Source organism: Gavia stellata, chromosome 22 (assembly GCF_030936135.1).
Source record: "Gavia stellata isolate bGavSte3 chromosome 22, bGavSte3.hap2, whole genome shotgun sequence".
NCBI classification, from domain to species: domain Eukaryota; kingdom Metazoa; phylum Chordata; class Aves; order Gaviiformes; family Gaviidae; genus Gavia; species Gavia stellata.
In genome coordinates, this window is record NC_082615.1 from 10,987,044 (window position 1) to 11,006,354 (window position 19,311).

Here is a 19,311-nt window from a genome sequence, read left to right on the forward strand (position 1 = left end):
TGGGCATAGCGATGATTGCTCAGTTTGGCCCAGCGGGCCCGGCTGGGAGAGCGGCTGCTGACCCTACGCGAGGTGACATTAATCACTTCGGGCAGTGATTAACGATGGCAGGCAGTGCCTGTGCTTCTGCGGTACGACGGGACCACCGCCAACGCACAGTTTGCCTCTCTCAAGCCCAAAGAGGTTTTTTCCGCACCTGCTTCTGGGCACCAGCAACTCCCCAAACCCAACCGCTGCCCCCACACCCCTCAGGGTTCCCCTCCAGGGCGGCGCCAGTGCGACCGGCCGCCTCGGGCCCGCCGCCTCAGGTTCCCGCCCGCAGGCCGCCGCCGCCCGGGGCCGGGCCGGGCCTGGCTGCCGCCGGCCGCGTCGCCTGGCAACCCGCGGGCGGCCCGCGGAAACGGAAACGCGCGGGGCCGGCAGCCGGCGGGGGCCGCCGGGAGCGGGGGTGGGGTCGGTTTGAACCGTTGGCCGCTCGGCCGGGCCGGCTCAGCGCGGGGCGGCCTTTCCCCCGCTGAGGGGGGCCGGGAGCCGTCGGCCCGGCTCGGCCCCCCCACCCCTCCCTCGGAGCCAGGCCGGGGAGCTGCGGAGAGCGAGGTAAAGGGGGCGGCGTGTCCCGGGGGCAGTGAGGGGAGCGGGGCGGCCTCCCCTGCGGGAGAGGGGCCGGGCCGGGGCGGGGTGGCCCGCCGGGGTGCGGGGTCTGGGGGCGGTTTGTGGCATCAAATCCCGCGAACTTCATCATGGCAGCGGGCGGGAAACGGGGTCGTTCGCTGTGGTAAATCGCTGCAAATCGGCTCCGGGCGGGCGCGGGGCCGCTAGCAAGCGGCTCGATAAAGCACCTGAAGGAAGGGAAGCAGGAAAGCACTTGTTTTCGCCCCGCAGGGGAGGCGGCGGAGGCTCGGAGCCGGGCGGGGAGGGCCCCGCGGCTCGGGCAGGGGTGCTGCGGCTGGGGCGGTGCGGCCGGGGCTGGGGGTGTAACGGGGTTCGTCTGCAGGGAAGGGCCCAAGGGCTTCAGCAGGCTGTCTGTTGTGTTCAGCTGAAGTCGGCAAAGAAATGCGCTAATTGCAAGCTCCGATGTACAAAAAAGATGCCTGCTCCAGCTGGGAAATCAGTGACAGATGACCTTGGGTAAAGAGCTCTTGTTTGGCTGTCTTTTCAATACTCCCTCGTTGAAAAACAATTCTGGCAACATTTGGTGCTTCTGTAACTTTTAACTCATAGTTCTATTTGCCGTTTTTCTTTCTTTTTTCCCCTCTTGTTTAAAAAAAATACAATACTATAAGGAAGAAAAACTTAGGAATGTGGCTGTGACACAAATGCCTTCAGGTGTTTTACACACATTGTGTGTAACTGAATATGTTTTTGTGTGGTTGACTGTTCTTTTTCAAACCTAAACAAACACATTCTTGTAGATTGAACACCTGTTTGCAAAGAATAACTCTTGTTTTTGTGTTTATTGGAACATAATAAACTATTTAGTTTTATTTTCCATATAGTTCCAAAGCATGTCTTTGCATGGCTGAAGGTGAACAGAGACTAACATATAGTGGTATTTGATCTTTTCTACTGCAATGTGAATAATTTTGCAGGTTACGTTGTGTTCTTTCAAAATGAATGGTGAAGAGGAAATATGGGAAAAACTAGATGCCGAATTTGATCACTGTGTTGTGGATATGAAGCCTCATGTTCTAAAACTACAGCATAGGTCAGGTAAATATGGTAAAACGTGCATATAGAGAAACACTAATAACAAAGTTCTAGGTTACTGATGATTATTATGTGTACTTCTACTTGTATCAGATGCTTAATGTCTGATGTTACAAGGCACTATTTTGAGGGGGGGTTGTACAACTTCTAAAGTTGGATTTTTTTTTTTAGGTGCCTATTGCTATTGTTTGAGCTTATCTGTCTTGGTGATGTAAATGTGCTTTTGCATAAATATGTTAACATCTCTATTTTTAAAAAAATTAATTCAGTAGGAGCTAAAAGCTTCTAAAAGGTGTTGTTTTTGAGATTGCACTTATGAAATTGCAAATATTTTTTAGAGATAACATTTTTAAAATTTGGCTTAGGAATGTGTAATAATATAAAACATCATGTATTAATTGATGTTTATAAATCTAATTATTAGAACAAACTGATTATTACTAAAGGCACGAACCCTACAAATTAAGACCTTGCTTTGTAAACCTTTCATCAAATGAATAATTTCATCACCTGGTAGCAAAGCTTGTGTAAATAGAGATTTTTTTTTAAAAAAATTAATGAATATTTATTATGTATTTAAAATATTAATGCTTCTGCAAGCTGCACGTTGTAGTTAATGGCAGCTCTTGCAGTAAGTTCAGAATTCCTGGTGAATTATGTGTTCTGTACTTATTAGAGAGAGATTCAGAACACTGTTTCTAGAAGTCATGTAAACTTCAGTAAACATGAATTTATAGAAAATATTTCTGGATGATGTACATCTGAACTATTGTTAAAGACTTATTTTTAATCTAGGTTTTTAACCATTTTTCCCTTTGGTTCAGTTATTTGGGTTTTTCTTGTTTGTTTTGCTTTAAACTTTTGGGTAGAAGGGAAACATCTACAAAATTGGTGACCAGTAATGGCTTCTGTTTTTCCTATGTGTTTGATTTGCTCTGAAAACGTATAGTGATTATGTATATCTATATTTCTAGAACGACAAAGGTGTGCACTGTGGATTAAGAAACTATGCGAACCCTCAGGAGCAGGCACAGGAATAGTGGGAAGGAAGAATCGGAACCTATATGCAAAACTTTTGCTCCACATGTTAAAGCGAGGTGTGCTGGAAGGTCCTTTTACACATAAACCAGAACCAGGAATGCTGAAAACTTTACCTTCATACATGGTGGGTGTAACTTCTTTATAAGACAAACTTGCTTAAATATGTTCTGAAAATACTTTTAAGTCTTTGATTTGGCATAAATATGAAAAACGATTCTGAATGAATTGAGTGGAACTGCATGTGGTAAATACAGGCATTTACATTGTGTGTCTTGTAATTGGTGTTGGAAAAATCTTTCAATGTGCAAAACCTTTTGTGAGACCTGTTTCTTCAAAATTCAGGTTCTAAGAAGACATAAAAATAGGTGTTCTGAAAAAAATAGGTGTTCTGAAGGAAGAGAAAGATAATTTTTGTCTAATTCTTTGGAAAGGTGTAATAAAAGACTCTAGAGGCTATATTTTGTCTTAATCAGCAGATAGTTCTTGTGAAAGGAAAAATGTGATTAAATGAGGTGACTTTAGTGGTCTGAGGTGACTATAGTAGCCTATCTTTCTATGAAGGTAAAGATAACGGTATTTTACCTAGATATTGTTAAGCTTGCAATTTGTTTTCTGAAGACCTGACTATACCATGTTGGTCACTGGCATCAGCTTTAGTGCGATAACAGTCCTAATTTATGCTACAATTACCCATACTGAAAGAACTAAAGTACTGGAAAACATTTACACCACTGGCTGTTGTACTAATTTCCATGGGTTGGGAAGGTAATATTTGCATGCCTTGCTGACTTCATTAGAAAAAGAATTTTTATACTGCAGATATTCCTGCAAGAAATGACATTAACAGTGTAAAGAATATATTGGTGTAAATATATTCCAGTGTTGATTTTACATTTATTTTAATTATAGTCAATTTATTTTGATGAACCAAATTCAACAAGAGTTCGGAGTAGTAGCCCAGACTGCTTGCCTGACTGGGTAATGGGAGAACTAGGAAACAGTGGATCTAAGCTTGAGGAATCATGGAAGATATCCTCTAAAGAGGAATCATCTTTAGCAACACCACATACATATGGGTAAGATTTCTGTATTTGCTTTGTTCAGTATTTGATTTGTATTTAATAGATGCTTGATTTGGTAAGCTCTGTCTCTATGTTTCAATTTGTATGTATGAATTTATTATGCTTCCTCATGGACCCGTCTTGAATATAGTGTTTGTACTTTATATACAGAAACTCTGGTAATAGCATCTAACTTAACAAAAAAGTATTAAAGTTACCATTAGTATATTCCTCCATTATGTCTTCTTCCATGTCCTGTAGCTGTGTTCTCTTTCCTTTCCTCTTGTTCTCCTTCCCCTTTCAGTTACAGACACTTAGCATGGAAAATCAATAGGCCAAACTGATAGTTTGAGAAATGTAGCAGCAAGTGAAGAGAGGGCTTTATAGTGATTTGGACTGGTGGTTACCGTGGGGTACTCATGACTTACAGACAGCCTGTTTGCTAATGTAGAAATAGTCACTGTCCACTTTTTTACACCAGTCTCATCTCTCTTCATGTTAATACTTTCTGTAGACTTGGTGACATCCTCTGTAGACTTCAAAAGTAGATAATAGCCATTGTTCTGACATTCTAAATATCTATCAAATAAGCTGGCATTCTGGTTATGATTTTCAGACCTCAGATATTATGGTGGCAAAGCACAGTGGTCAGAAGGCAAGAGGCAGAATTAATACAAAATTACTTAACTGGGAGAGGGAAGCACAGCCAAATGTGGACAGGCAGTAAGGAAGAAGTGATGGGGTACAAGACTATGGATGCAGAAGGCTCTCAGGCCAGATTTTTCTTAAAATAGATCAAAACAGTTGCAGTCCCCTTGGAGTTCTTGTGCAGTCCTGTTTTCTGCATGCTGATGTATGGAAACTGGAAAGTGGTACTAACTAATGAAATTGAGGTGGAATAATCTTCACTATTTCTATACAGTTCAAAATACAAGGTACGTACAGTAAGCAAGTGACAAAAAATGTGGGGAGAGTAAACGTATAATGTTAAAAAAAGTTGTAGTTTAAGGTCATAATGCTGAAAGGAGTTTTTATATCAAATAATTTTTAATGGCTTTTTTCTGTAGAGAATGGGAATATAAACAAGCATATGGATGGTAGATTTGAAGGATGTTCCATCATTGCTGCTCACAGGTTTTTTTAGAGGAAACAGAATAGTGGCTCCCTACAGATGAGCAAGTTTTGCTGTTCTGTGACAAAGGAAAAAAGTTAGATTTGTACAAAGAAAGAGGGATTTGATCCCTGTTTTTGTGAGCATGTTAGTTCTTATTAAACACTTACCTGTTTGTCGTGTGTTTCATCATGGCTTCTTTGTGAAATAGCAAGATTTCTTTATATTTCCCGTAAGCTTCATGAATCTTGGATTACAGAAGGTCAGACTGGACCAGCTATACTTGTTAAAACTTATGAGGCTAAAAATCGGAGCCGCTGCCTGTGGGATACTGTGCCATGTTGTTTTGTTCTCCTGTGTGAGGAGGATTGTTTGCAATGACTCCATCCTTGTCTGAACAATCTCTCTCTGAGTTTGATTTAAAATGTTTTGATTCATATCATGCTGTCTACTACAAATACATGTGCTTTGTTGGTGACTAGCACCCACTATGCCTAGATCCCAGATGTTTGTCATTAGGATAACACAAAAATTTTAGTATTGCTCATTTGCAGCTGTACAGCAGAATCCTGAATATCTGCAGCTGCACCTTGTTACGGCAATCCATTGGACAGTCTCCTTTTGTAGTTTTGCAGGAGCCAGTAAGCTTAAGCTGCATCCTTAGTTCCAATCGGTTGGGTATAGAGCTGTTTGCAGGGCAGGCAAAGGGATGAAATGTATCAGGTTATTAAGGCTTGTTTTCCTGTTGGCTTAGGAAAATGTCCCTGCAGAACTGAAGGTGTGCCAAGCTGGTTGGCTGAATGCTGTTGAAAATCATAGGCTTTTTTTTCTCCTGTTTTGTGTGAATCTTAGCTAAATTTTACTTTAAATACTTAAGAACAGAATGTAGATTACTTTCTTTCTAGTTTTTCTTATTAAGTGCAACTTTGCATTGATTATCAAGATCTATGTTCCATTTTTTTTGTGGCTGCTTTTCAGTCATGGATGGAATTGCCTCTTGTTTGCTCGTTTTGAAGTTTAGTTAATGTTTAAACTCTCTGAAATCCTCAGTGAAAGAAGCACTCTTAGAGGTAGAGCATGAATATTATTCGAAACTCAGTAGGCTCTGTACAAGAGGAAGTAAGTGTTTGCTCTACTTCTATATGAAACTTCTGGTTTGGTTTCATTGCATTATAAACATACTCTCAGGTTTTGTTTCAGAAGTCTAATGCTTTTTTTTATGTGTTCACTTATATTTTTTATAAGTGGCTATCATTAGCTGTACTTATTTTTTAGATACACTGATGTTTATGCTATATCACAGTGCTGAGTCTTGCATTTTTTAATTTTTTAGCTGTGATTTGGATAGGTGGCAGATAGGCACTCTTGCAAGTTACATCACGTTGATACTCTGTATCGTGAAGCTTTTCCTTTTATGCATCCATTGACTATGTAATTCTAACAGTCATTTAAAAAGTTGCTCTTAAGACTGATGTATCTCCTCTTTCTGAGTCCTACAATGTTAATACTAAGAGGTCTTCTGGTTGCTTATGCTCAGATGCTCTGATATGAACCTGTGGTTTTGATAGCAGACTTGTGGTTTAAGAAACAAAGGTGGAGAATGGAGAAATTGCCAGCTCTGTTACCATATTACTGCTTTAGGCTTGGTGAAGTGCTGGGAGGAGCTGTCCAGATACCCTCAATTAAAAAAAATCAGGTTTGTCCTTATGAAAACAAGGAATGTATTATGCTTTAGAAATGCTTTTTGAGACCTCAGCTAAATCTGTGTTAGATAGCATTGTGCTGTGTCAAGACAGCTGGCATAGACCTGATCAGATTGTCTTGGTTGCTGGGAGTAGCACTGTAATGATAAAGTATCACTCTGGGTATTAGAAGCAATAAAGTGATATCAGCATAACTCTCCCCTATGAGGCCCAATCTAGCATATTGATATCTTTACAAGGCCATATTTGTGGCATAAAAATACACCTAATTCATTCAAATTCCTTACTTGTACTGTCAGCAGGGGTGTTATTTGAGTGGGATGAGGCAGCATGCTCCTCCTGCATCCAGCTGGTGCTTGTTGCCATTTGAGGAAGGCTGAGGTATAGTTCTGCCTACTCCATTCCTTGTATTCTTTATTAATGTTTTCTCTCTCTTCACTACCTGGATTATAGTAGAATATTGGAATTCTGACCCCTTTTCCCATTCAGTATCTGAACCTAAGATTCAGCTTGGTCTGGCAAAGTTCCCTAAGTCGTGGGTGGGGTAACGAAGCTTTATTTCATTTACTTTTTTGTCCTGTGGGACTGTAGCAATACCTACATTGGTGATCAACAGATGGTTCCCAAGGCTCTGGTGGGTTCTCCGGAGACCCGTATTGCATATTATTTCATGCCAGGAGAAGCAAGTAAATGTGATGGAATAAGTTACTGGTTTAAAGAAATCTGGAAGTCAAACTTAGCTGTGTAGGCATGGTTCTGCTAATGGGTACTCATACCAAGAATGGAGCTGTGTCTAAGGAAATCTGAATTTATGTGTTGGCAATTAGAAATTTTGATAGCTCTGTAGATTACATAAATTAATCTTTGTAGCAATGAGAAACGTACGTTAAATGTGTGAGTTATGCAGGAAGAAATACTGAAGGTAAATATTTCAGCTGTTATGTTTTGTAGAAATAGCTTATTTAAGACTTCTATTTACGTGTGTCTATGCTAAGATGTTAGCTCTACTCAATGTATAGATCCTGTCTTTTTTTGTATTTACAATTTTGAATCGGCTATCGGTGCAAGTAAAGATGTGAAGTATGAAATACTTCTGGAATCTGCAGTTTGTAGAGGGAGCCAGCAGATGGAGATCTTGTTACGTTATACTTGTGTCTCTGCTCGGAATGTGCATTAGGAAAACTGTATCCATAGGCATCTAGTATATGTAGTTGGATGAAAATTTTGCATTCCAGCCATGACTCAATTCTCACAAATAGACTACAACATTTTCTCAGGGCAAAATAGATAATGTCAGTGAGAAATGTCTGAGTAATTTTTTGATGTTTATTTATCTCAAGATTCCCTCCTTTGAAAGAAGTGAGCAAATAGAGAAGTTCTTTTCATAGTTATTTTTATCTTGCAAATACATACACTTCTATGTATGAAGATTTTGGCTTTTCTATAAGAAGTTGTTTATCTTTCTAAATAAAAAGTAGATAGACAAACCTTACTTGCAAAGTAGGGTGTAAATGAATAAGACCGAGCCAGCTGGTGCTGGAAAAGTGCATCTTTATTTTGAAACACAAGAGAATTGGTTTTAGGAATGTGTGGTTTTGTTTGAACAGAAACCTGGTCTTTCTGACCCCATAGGAAAATTCTACTGTATGTTTATAGATTATGCCTGAAAAACATTGTTAAAGGTTAGTGTGTAGCTGTGCGGTACCAGAGGAACCAGTGAGTTTCCCTTATTTTCTTCCTAGTAGGAAATTATTTACCAATCTCTTTTATTAGCAGCAAATTGCTTCCTTCTCCCATGCTAGCTCACTGTTTTGGCTGAAGCAGGAGGTCACAGGGCTGGTGTCAAGACTCTGACCATATACTATTCACCTGCCATGGGAGGAAAAAGAAATAATCTTGTGATTTCTGGAGCCTGACTTGTATTAGCAGAAGGCTGGAAAAGGGAGTGAACAGGTAGTATATGCTTGATATGAGCAAAATTGCAGTCCATCCTTAACCTTCTTTTCAAATTCTGTTTATCGAATCAAGTAAAGCAACTTCCTTTTCAGTTCCTCTTCAAAATAGCAAATATAGAATGAAGAACATATCTAGACTTTTTTTTTTCCCCTATTTCGTCAGTTTAAAAATATTGCAGGTAACTTGGGTTGGTTTGAATATTTATTGATCTTCCTTAATCTGTTAATGGTAGGGGCATGAATTCTGTTTTCTTTCATTTTTAAACAATTGGAACTTTAGTCAATTGTTAGGAAACCTGAGTATTGTTCAGGAAAGAAGTCTGATAAAAGCGCAGATTTACTGACAGGCAAAGATTTTTCTCCTTTTAATGAAAGATAATTTTGTATCAAATGAAATATTGGTAAGAAATGCATGATTTGGAATGCTAGAGAGCTAGAGACTGTGATTGTAGTATTATATTTCTTTTGATCTTTTTTACCTCTAAGACTTTGCTTATCTAAACTATTTACTGCTTTGTAATTGTTGTTTTGCATCTGTGTATGTTGTTGGTATTTATTGGTGCTGGAAGGGAAGGTATGCTCCCAGTTGTTATATTTCACTGTTCCCTGCTGTTTTGATGAAAGCTGGGGCGGTGTGCTTCATGAAAAGTTTGTCTGTGTTTGTCTTCCTAGAAGTGACTTGTTTACATTGTACATCCAACAGTTGTCTTTCTGTTCATAAACACTTAATTTGTCTCAGTGTCTTTTTGGCATAACTTACTGTCTAATTTGCTGCCGGATGGAAAGAATGAAAGGTATTTTAATGGTCTGACTTGATTTCAATACAATATAGCTAGTCATAGGAAGGTGAATGGACTAACAGGAGTTTTTAATTACTTTAGTACGTGTGGATTTGACGTTGGAGTATATGCTGAAGGGTGTTTCGCTACTGTTTTGGATCTTATGCTGTATCAACCTATCTAATAAACTCTTACAATTTTTATTTTATTTTGCTCCAGGCTGTTCTGTTCTTTCACTGTTCTATAGTTGAGAAAGGTCTGCTGACCAGGTGCATCAGTGATGGTTATCTTCACCTAACTGCTATTCTTAATTTCCTTTTGTTCAAATGCGTTAATTATGGCAAAAGCTTTTCCAAAAAAATCCCTGTCCACTTTTTTTCCTCTACTGGACAGAGTACTTGTTCATGCTGCCCTTGTATCCTGTCTTGGAATCATAGAATCACTTAGGTTGGAAAAGACCTTTAAGGTCATCCAGTCCAACCGTCTTGCGGGCCTTTCTTTACCATCCCCCATATATACCACTTTAGTTCATAAAATAGAGCTGAAGAGAAATGCAACTAATACTATCTTTGTGACTTGTTTCTTTTGACATGTTAGTCTCCACCCTGGCCTTTCAAGTCATTGCTTTTCTGTTGAGCTGTATGTGTAGTTCTTGACCTTGTCTTCAGGTTTGTATGTTATATGAAGATATACCTAGATCTAATGTATATTTTTTGGTCTTCCCAAAGTCTTCTCATCTATGGTGTGGCCAGCCATCACCATCACTCCTTTTTCTTCTTTGAGTCACTGGACTTTATCCTATGCTGTCTCATATGTTGAGAAATTTTGTTTCAAAAACATTCTTTTAGATCAGCCTTCTCAGTTAACTTGGATTTATTCTAAAATCTGTTGGGAGATGTTGGGTCACGTAGTAACTGAGAAATGCAAATAACACCTTTTCATATATTGTGATGTACACAATTTTTGTTGGTGTGGGGTTTTTTGGCTGTTTTTTTAATGAGATGTTTAAGGCTTTTGTTTGCCTTTAACATGCCTTTAATAAGAATTTTTTCTGGTTTTATTCTACTATTTTTGATCTTTACATCTTGACAATTATTTTCTCTTGTATGTTTTAAAAGATTTTATGTTAAGATTTAACATCCTTTGTGTGCTACAAGTTGTTGAAAATGAATTCTTATCTTCCTGCTTACTCTTTTTGTCAATAACAGGGAAAGATTCAAGTACAATGAGAAACCAGCATTAAGATCTCATTCTATGAGTCCTCCTCACCGGACAGATGAAGATAACCTAGCCACACCACTGTCTGTAAGATGCTTCTCTTTTCTGTCATAAAACTTGCTCTAGTTTCAGTGAATTGTTTATGTATATCCCCGTAAAGCTGTTATTTCTAATTGTATGAGTCATGACGCCTGTGTACAAGTGCAGACATTTGGGAAGGAGTGATAGGAAGGACTGAAGCTCATCAAAATCTGCTCACTGCAAGTGCAGGGGAAAAGAATTTCTTGTAGGATGATCTCAGTTCATCCTAATGGTTGACCTCTGTTTAGTGTAGTGTGTTTAATGTCTGCTGTGTTGTTTTCCCTCGGCTTGGCAAACTGACTGTATTGACATAATCTTGTATTTTGCAATAGTAGATTAAAGAAAGCTGCATAGATGTCTTTGGCTCTGTTTAATGATGATTGACCTCTGAAAGAGTGATTTTTGGACAGTTTGTTTTATCAAACTTTCCACAACTAGCATTATGGCTGATGGAAGGACACTAAACAGACTTCATGTAAAACCCTTTTAGTCCAAAATGTTTAATGATATTTTATGTATAAATGCAAGCATTTAAACTGAAAATTACTCCTGATAAATATACATTATCAACAAGTATGCAGTTTTCTTTCGTGAATGTGTTCTGTAGCCTTGTAGTGTCCAGTCTTTATTACTGGAGAGGTCTATCTCCTGTGGCTCCTTCACCATAGCCAGTGCATCTATAATAGCTCTCAATCCTCCATGAAGCATTGAATTTTCTGTATGTACATTGTCAGTCTGCCCACACTTATTTTATGATTGTATCGGAGGAACAGTTTAGAAAGATGGCAGCTGAAAGTGGGCTGTTGACACCTGAGCAATTCATATAGACTGTTCTTACCCTTTACCGGGCACACTCAAGAACTTATGAGGACATGAAGTGCAAGTGGGATAAACTGGAAGCTTGCTTCTGGGATCTGTCTTTCTGAGGAAATGTGTTCTGCTATGCATTTGGAGTAGAGGACTAGCAAGGGGATGCTTTATCATGGCAGGCTACAAATGGTCTGTGAGCAAAAACTGAATGTCTCTGCTCTAGGGCCCGGTTGGTATGAATGTACTTATAATGTGTGCGTTGATTGTGTATATATACAAATGTAATTTAAAAAAAAAAAAAGCCTTAACTAAAAATAAAAAATAAAAACAGATGCTGGATTTACTAAATTTCTCCTTATTGGTTTCTTGTTTGTATTACTTAAACATTTCTTATGGAACAGTTATTGTAAAGAAAAGGATTTCCTTCAGTTGGAATTTGGATTTGGGGCTTTAAAGGTGTGGTGGTGGTTTTTTGGTGGTTTTTTGGTGTTTTTTTTGGGGGCTTTTTTCTTGTTCCTGGCTCTGCCACAGGCTTCCAGGGCAATGTTAGACAAATCACTGCACTTCATTGTTCTTCAGCTCCATATACTGGATTCTACTGTGATTACAGCTTTAAAAGGGCCTTTAAGTGAAAAAATCCTGTCTTGCTTTGCCAAACAGTTTGATGAACATTTGGCTGGCTGGAACAAATCGTATCTTGTTCTGTTGTCAGTGACGCACAGATGTTTTGGCATAATTCAGGCCCAGGTAGAGGAACAGGGAGTCTTTTAAGAAACATTAAGAACTGCCTCACCAAGTGTTGATTAACTGAAGTCAAATTTCCGTTCACTGTATGTTCATAATGAATGAGCAGATTTTAAAAAAGAGGTGCCTTCATGCCAGTGCACAAACCTCTTGCTAACAAAACTTAATGAGACAAAGTAATTCGCATTTCAATGTTCTGTTTTTCTAAATAGTGTGATATCTCAGTTAAGGAAAATTTTCTGTACTAGCTCCCCTATTTGATACATCAAATACAATCAGTAGTTACTGTTGTCCTACAGGAAGAACTTTCTTCTGAAAGATGTAGCCTCAAGCAACAATAACTACAGTTCTTACTGAATGTAGGAAATTCTTTCTGCAAAGAGGACCCCTAGCCTTGAGCTGGGCAGCACTTACTCTGTCTTCTGCTTTTGCAGCTCTGCCCTCTGTAACTATCCCTGCCTTGCTGTTGTTTCCTTTAATTATTTTTTTTATTTGGAGGCTGATCAGGTGATCTCCGAATTCTAGATTAGTCCCACAAAAGGTATTGTGAAGACAGGTGATTTCTAGAATAAATGTGTTGCCTGAAGAATGGAGTATTGTGATTTTTGTTTAGTAAACTCAATTTTCTAAAGGAGACCGTTGCTTTGGAAATAAGTAAAATAAAGAACAACATTAAAGTGAGGAGGCAGGCTAACTTATCCTCTGAATTCCTTTCTTAGCACAGTATCCTACTGGTAACTGAGCTGTTTAGATTAAAGCTGTCAGAGGTATCATGACACTATTAGGAAGTGCAGTGTAGGCATGGCCAAGTCAATGAGAAGGTTATTTTTTAGACTATGTATCTGCCAGCTCTTCTGATATTTTGTTTGACTTTTATGTTCCAGGATCATCGTCATAAAAAAACCATTTCTTTGGATGACAGTGACCTCGAAGCACGTCTCAATAGTTGGAATCTTGGGGTAAAATAAACAGAGTACATTACTTATTTTATTGACTTGAAATGAAAACTCCTTACTAATACAGTCTGCATCTCTGAATTTAGTCAACAAAACTTTATGTGGGAATCAGTCTTTTAGAAATGAAATGGTAAAGCTTGGAAAGGTTAATTATGAATACATGTCATTTTGAGAAGAAAATGTTAAAAATGCCTCATTTTTAAGCAATAATAATCCTGTTATATTTAATATAGTTACTGATAAATCAAGCAAAATAGTAACAACTTCTGAACAAAACCTAGTGTCTTACTCAGGTAGAAATTCAGACTGTTTCTTGATAACACTATTTTGAATTTATGTTTGTGTAAATGAAAGAAGAGTTTGGCTCTCTGAATTATTTTTTTAAGGAATACAGAGTTTGCAAGCTATTAATACAACTCAACATTTTTTGCCAGACTTTGCCTCCTTTTAGAACTGTTCAAGAGGCTTTTCAGTGTGTTAAACTCTTTTCTTCCTTTTTAATATTTAGAATCTTTAGACCAGCTCTGTGACTCTTCCTCATGGAAAGAATAATGTGTCTTTGCAAATTTGCTTTGCTGAGGAAAGAATCTACCTTTGTGGAAGCTTCTGCAGTACTTTGGCCTGTGTTCTTGTGTAGCCTTGGCTTTAGAATGCATTTGTGAATACGGTACTTTTACTACAATGCTGAGATTTGTCCTGACTTTGATATATCACAACTAAAGTATCTGAAAGAGAATCTGCTGTGGGGATGGAATAAAGAGGAGTTCTTTCTTGGACAGCTTGACAATTTCAGAGCTAGTATTTATTGGATCTCAGCAAAAATGTAGAAGATATCTCCCCAAAGCTTTCCATGGTTACAGCTGGGAGGACTTTAATCTGTATTAAAAATTTTTTTTTTAGGCTCTTTTGTAAACACTTGTGTAAAATCAAATCTGTTTTCAAGCTATCATCTTTTCTTAGGATTTGAACACATCCTGTATATTTTTGGGCTGATGTAGCACAAGAGGTAAATACAGTGAGGCAGTAAATATATTTTTGCAATGAGAGATGAAAAAATGGCTAGCTAAGATCGATGCGAATCTGTGTTAATCTCCTTTGATGTTTGCATGTACAAATTTAATAAGTGGGGCTTGATCTATGTCTTGTTCCTGAGCAGTTAATCAAGTATTTTGGACCTAGTCATAGTAGATGCAGTAAGTGAAAATAAAATTTAAATTCCACTGTTATAATAAGACTTTATTCCCATGGTTGTATTTTCTGTGGTATCAGTCCACGACTGTTCTAAGGTCCTAGTGAAGTTCCTTCTCTGTAGCTATATTCTGCTATATTTTATCTGTTGTGTTGTTTTGTCTTCTCCCTGTACCACCAAATCTTTAACCTGTTTGATTAGTATTAATATTCTCATAACCATTAAATTTTATTAAGATCACTTTTATTTTAATAAAGAAGTTTTTTCTTTTTTTCTTTCTAATTTTCTGCTTATTCTTACAGGTTGAAAGCTCACTCAGTTGTGTTTGGGAGAGAGGGCAGCTGAAGTTAGGAGGATGAGAGCTAGTTTCTAATGAAATACTTCAGCTTTGTTTTTTTAAAAAAAAGTCATGTATTTTCACGTAGTCAATTTAATCAGTTACCGAATAGTCTTATTCTTCCTACACTATTGTCAGCCCAGAGGGATATGACCACATTTAAAAATCTTGGCTATTACACTCAATGTTTTGCACTGGTGGCTAAGTTCTCTTCAGTAAAAACATAAATTATATGAGAGAATATTAACTTTTTTGTGTCCTTCTTGGTGTTTCTCATGCTGTTTTGGTGCCTGTTAGCATTCTAAATGCAAATTGCTTGCTTGCTTTACTTCTGAGAGAAGGAAGTCTTGAGACAATCCAGGAGCTGCCTGACTGCTTTCTCCAAACTGAAGGTGGAGATTAGTGAAAATATTAGTTTGAGTGCATGTTATTGCTCCTTGGAGCTCCTTGTCTTTTATAGAGTAATACAAGAACAATTTCTAGCACTTCTAGACTTAGACAAATATATTTTCCAGGAATTGTAGTTTTGTAAAGTGGGGAGAGTGGATCTCCAGAAAGCTTTTCAGTAGCAGTCAACCCCAATTTGCAAAAGTGCTATGCAGGTGTTTGTAACAAATGTGCAAGCAGTCACTTGCAGATTTTGGATATTTGGGTTTATATGAACAGATAGTTGTAGTACCTTGAGCTTTTCAGGCTGCTTTCAGGGGGGAACTTGCTCATGGCCATTTTACAAATTGTTCCAATTGATGCTGACAAAGAATCTTTTTATCCAGCATTTTTATATCAGTGTTGATCTGAGTGCTTGCTTATCTCTCTAACTGTATTTGTTTTTTATTTATTTTTCTAATTGAAATTCCAGTTTGCAGTCATGTTGTGTTGATAATGGATAGTTATTAAACTATGATGATCCTTCACTGATATGGGAGCTCTCTTGGATAACAAGTTGGCTACCGTGACACATAAATCAGTTCTTCAAGTCTCCTCTCCAGGGATGGTAATTAAACAAGTCGCTAGTGAGAGACTTTGATTGCCTGATAAGACTTGTTGGGAGTTACCTGACAAAGAGGATTTGAGGTTGTTAAAAGAGAGGTCTGTAAGTGGTTGCTGTTGAACAGTGTTTCCCTGCTATGGAACACGGCCTCCAATGGGTTCTTTAAGGGTCAGGAAGTTTTAAGTAGAGTTTCATACTTAAAGAAGAATATGTAATTATAAAAATGAAAAAAAAATGCTTATTAAATGCTGGAAGCACTTCACAATCTGTAAGGTTTGAGTGTAAGATGTGACTGCTGTTATTTGTAAGCATTTACATTGCCATAGGAACATCTAGCTATCTTTTAATTGCTAGCCACGTTTGCAGACAGTTTGAGAAACTTAATTTACAAGTGATCCAACCTCAGACACAGAAGACCCTTGACCCAAAAGAATACTTCACTAGTGGGGGAAAGTTAGGAAAGGAAATACAGAATGGCTTTCACTTGAACTGCCTAATGTAAAGAACAGTTGCTTAAAAAGCTTTTTAAAAAAAAAAAAAGGAAAATTTGGAGTTTTACTTGTGTGTCAAGGAATAAATGGTGAATCAGGGTTGCTCATCTGGCAAAGAATGTGTGCTTCTGTACATTTTTCTTGCAATGATGGGAACAGAGCTGATGCTGAGAATTTTGGACAAGTCCTTATACAAGGATTCTTCTCAGTAAGAATCCTTGACATTTTAGGAAGCCATTCTTATTTCAGGCAAGTATATATGGAGAATATGCTTATATTCAAGAATCTGCAAATACATAGATAGGTGCTCTACATAAAAGTGAGAAAAGTTTAGCATCTTGCAACTGTGAGTTGCTGCCAAGCCTTCAATATAGGCTTGTCTGGATTATAATGACCAGCTATAAACTGTTAATTTATTTTTTACCCTTATCTTTTGGGCTTATACTTCTTTGATACGTCCTAAGTTTCCTCTCCTTCAAAGGTTGTGTATTTTTAAGGTCACATACTGAATGTATTTTCAGTTTCTATGATACGCTTACATCAGTGGCTGAGATTTTTTTGTTATTATTGTTAAAAATATTTTGAAAAGTTCTGGGAAAGAATTTCATGATTTCTCTGCTAAGCAGAGGGCAAAGCTTAACAGACTGTAATGTAATGATAATTTTGTTAGTAGTAGTAATAACATTTTCTACACGAGAAGTAAGACTACTGCATTACTCTGCTAATATTGTTGCTTCTCATGAGTAATAAAAGAATTTTTCCATTTGCCTTGCAGCGTTCCTGGTTATCTCTATCAAACATTTTATTGTTCAAGTTCTTTAGATTCTAGTCATGCATGGGTAAATGTTTAAAAAAAGCTGAGTTTTGATTGTGATAAATTTGCCTTTCATACATGGAATACTAATATAAGCTAATTTTAAATACATTATAAAAATGTGTTTTTCTTAGCCCTTATTGACTCTAATTTAAACTGATGTGGGGACTATCCTTTAGTAAGTGTTCATGCCTTGAAGTTGCATTTGCAGTGTAGAAAAGAAGAAATCCTTTTGTATTGCTGTTTGAAGGGAGAAGTTTCAGAGCCAGGAGTTTAGACAAATGCAAGTAACCTTTGGTCATGTTGTTACTTTAAACTTTCTTTGTCATTCCTTAGCTATTTTAGAATATAATAAAAATCCCTCAGCTGTCTTACTTTATTAACAGCTGTCGATAAACTTCTACATGTTGTTGCAAACTTAGTACACTTCATAAATGAAACAACCTCACCTTCCCTTTAGTTCTGTCTCAATCATTAAATATTGGGAAATACATGTAGTGTCAGTAAAAGAAGCTTGCGGGATAATGGAATTAAACTTGCTGGGTCTTTTTTCCCCTCTTGTAGTTGCTAAGCTTTTTAGACTTGTATTCAATTGTATTCAAACACAATTTTTTGATATAAAATTTAAGTTATGTAAGGGAACAACAATGAATTAAACCACTGCATATTCTTACCTGACCTGCCCATATATATTTTTTTCATGATGCTTCTGATACAGTTTCATTTGTCACTGAATTGTAGCCAATTTTAGGTGTGACAAAGCAAATCTTTTAAACATCCCAAGAAATTCAGCACTTCATTTTAGGTAGAAAGCATACAAAGAGATTGTACCCTGGAGAAATAGCAAAGGGTTTTTTAATCAGGGAGAACATATTTTTTCATCATTGGAGTTCAGCCAGGACAAGAATTAACTCTTTCGCTTTTACCAGAAGTGATGTGTGATCTTCAATACCAAGAACCTGGACACTCAGGTCTTGCCCAGAAGAATTTGTCATGGGAAATATTATTGCCTAATAAAGGTTTAAGAGGACTTAGACCAAAGAAATTCCATCATCAGTGGCTTGCTTTACGTTCTCCTTTCTTGGAGAAATTGTATATAACACAGGGTTAAAGTAGATGCAAGCATAGAGAATTCTTGGGTGGCTACAGCAACAGTGTGTGTTATGCCTGTTTTGTGTACTTGGCTCACATCTGCCTGTGTCTTTCCAGTCTAGTTAAGCTCAACCATCTCTGTACAAACCATTTGATTATCTTTTGTTTGGTTTCTTAGTCTGTCTGCTTACTATAAACATACCTACTGTATATGTTGTGGTGTTGGAGGGCAGCAACACTGTAAAAACTTTCCCACAGTGAACTCCAAGTGGTGTTGTGACTTCAAAAAATAAATTCAACTTCCATGCTGACAAACAATCTTCATGTGCTTTAATGTCCTTCCACTAAGACTGCAGAAGCAGCATTAAAGTGAACTTCCCTACAAATTATGATGTTAGATAAGAATGTCCTTACTCAAATTTCCTGAAGCTACTCAGCAGTTATTTCTGTAGGGAACATGCTGGCTGGCCGGGTTTGTTAGATTAAAGTAAGAACTTAGGGCAAGGTTCAGTTTAGTTGTTTGCCATTTCAAAATCTTGAGTGTTCTTAACTCTTTCAAGTGTGTGTTTTCCATCCTTGTTTTGAAAACAATCACATTTTGTCTTTGAAGAAGCTTAAGGGAGAATGTGCAACAAGCCTGCTGATCCAAATGTGTTGGGTTTTTTTTTTTCCTGAATTTTACTATATACGACATACCTTCTGACTCTGTTACTGAACTGTAATGAGCTACAGTTGTGTGTTACTGAAGATCAGTATACCTTGATAAACATCTTCCAAAGAACGAAATGTGACTTTGGAAGGGGTAGAATGAAAGCATAACATCAACGTTGTCGTTGTTGTGGTATTTACTGTGTCAATAGAGCAGAAGCTTTGGTATAAGTTTCTGGACTGTGACAGATGTAGAGCCTGTACACTGTTTTCAGCCTGAGGGTTGAAATATAGTTGATGTCCTGAGGATGAGTCTTGTGGCAGTACTTAGTGCTCCAAGTTGTGCTTTTTCTGCACTGTTCTTGCTTTTGGGGGAAACCGTTTCAGCTCGGCTTACTTCTCCTATCAGTGATTCTCTTGTGGCTTGCATTGGTAGCTTTAACATGTTTAAAATGTTTAGTTTTGACAACTTTATATACAGAAGTTGAAAATACAAAAAAATTATGGTTAATTTACCTCAAATTCAGTTTTAGAATCTATGTCTTTGTGCAGATTTCTGCCATACATTTTTTTAACTTAGGAG

At 37.8% G+C, this 19,311-nt stretch overlaps 1 protein-coding gene across 2 annotated transcripts in view; it reads left to right on the plus strand.

Annotated features, from left to right (window-relative positions):
* The first annotated feature begins 544 nt into the window (after nucleotides 1–544).
* The window catches only part of CEP112 (centrosomal protein 112), a 173,716-nt gene continuing 154,949 nt past the window's right edge, over nucleotides 545–19,311 (plus strand). The window contains exons 1-6 of one of the 2 annotated variants that reach the window (XM_059828064.1): nucleotides 545–597; nucleotides 1,590–1,710; nucleotides 2,682–2,872; nucleotides 3,658–3,824; nucleotides 10,566–10,662; nucleotides 13,095–13,169. In XM_059828064.1, coding sequence (XP_059684047.1) covers nucleotides 1,611–1,710; nucleotides 2,682–2,872; nucleotides 3,658–3,824; nucleotides 10,566–10,662; nucleotides 13,095–13,169 — 630 coding nt within the window. In that variant the 5' untranslated portion in view covers nucleotides 545–597; nucleotides 1,590–1,610. Of the gene's footprint in view, nucleotides 598–1,123; nucleotides 1,129–1,589; nucleotides 1,711–2,681; nucleotides 2,873–3,657; nucleotides 3,825–10,565; nucleotides 10,663–13,094; nucleotides 13,170–19,311 lie in introns of those variants that run through there. The other variant, XM_059828063.1, reaches the window with a different exon arrangement.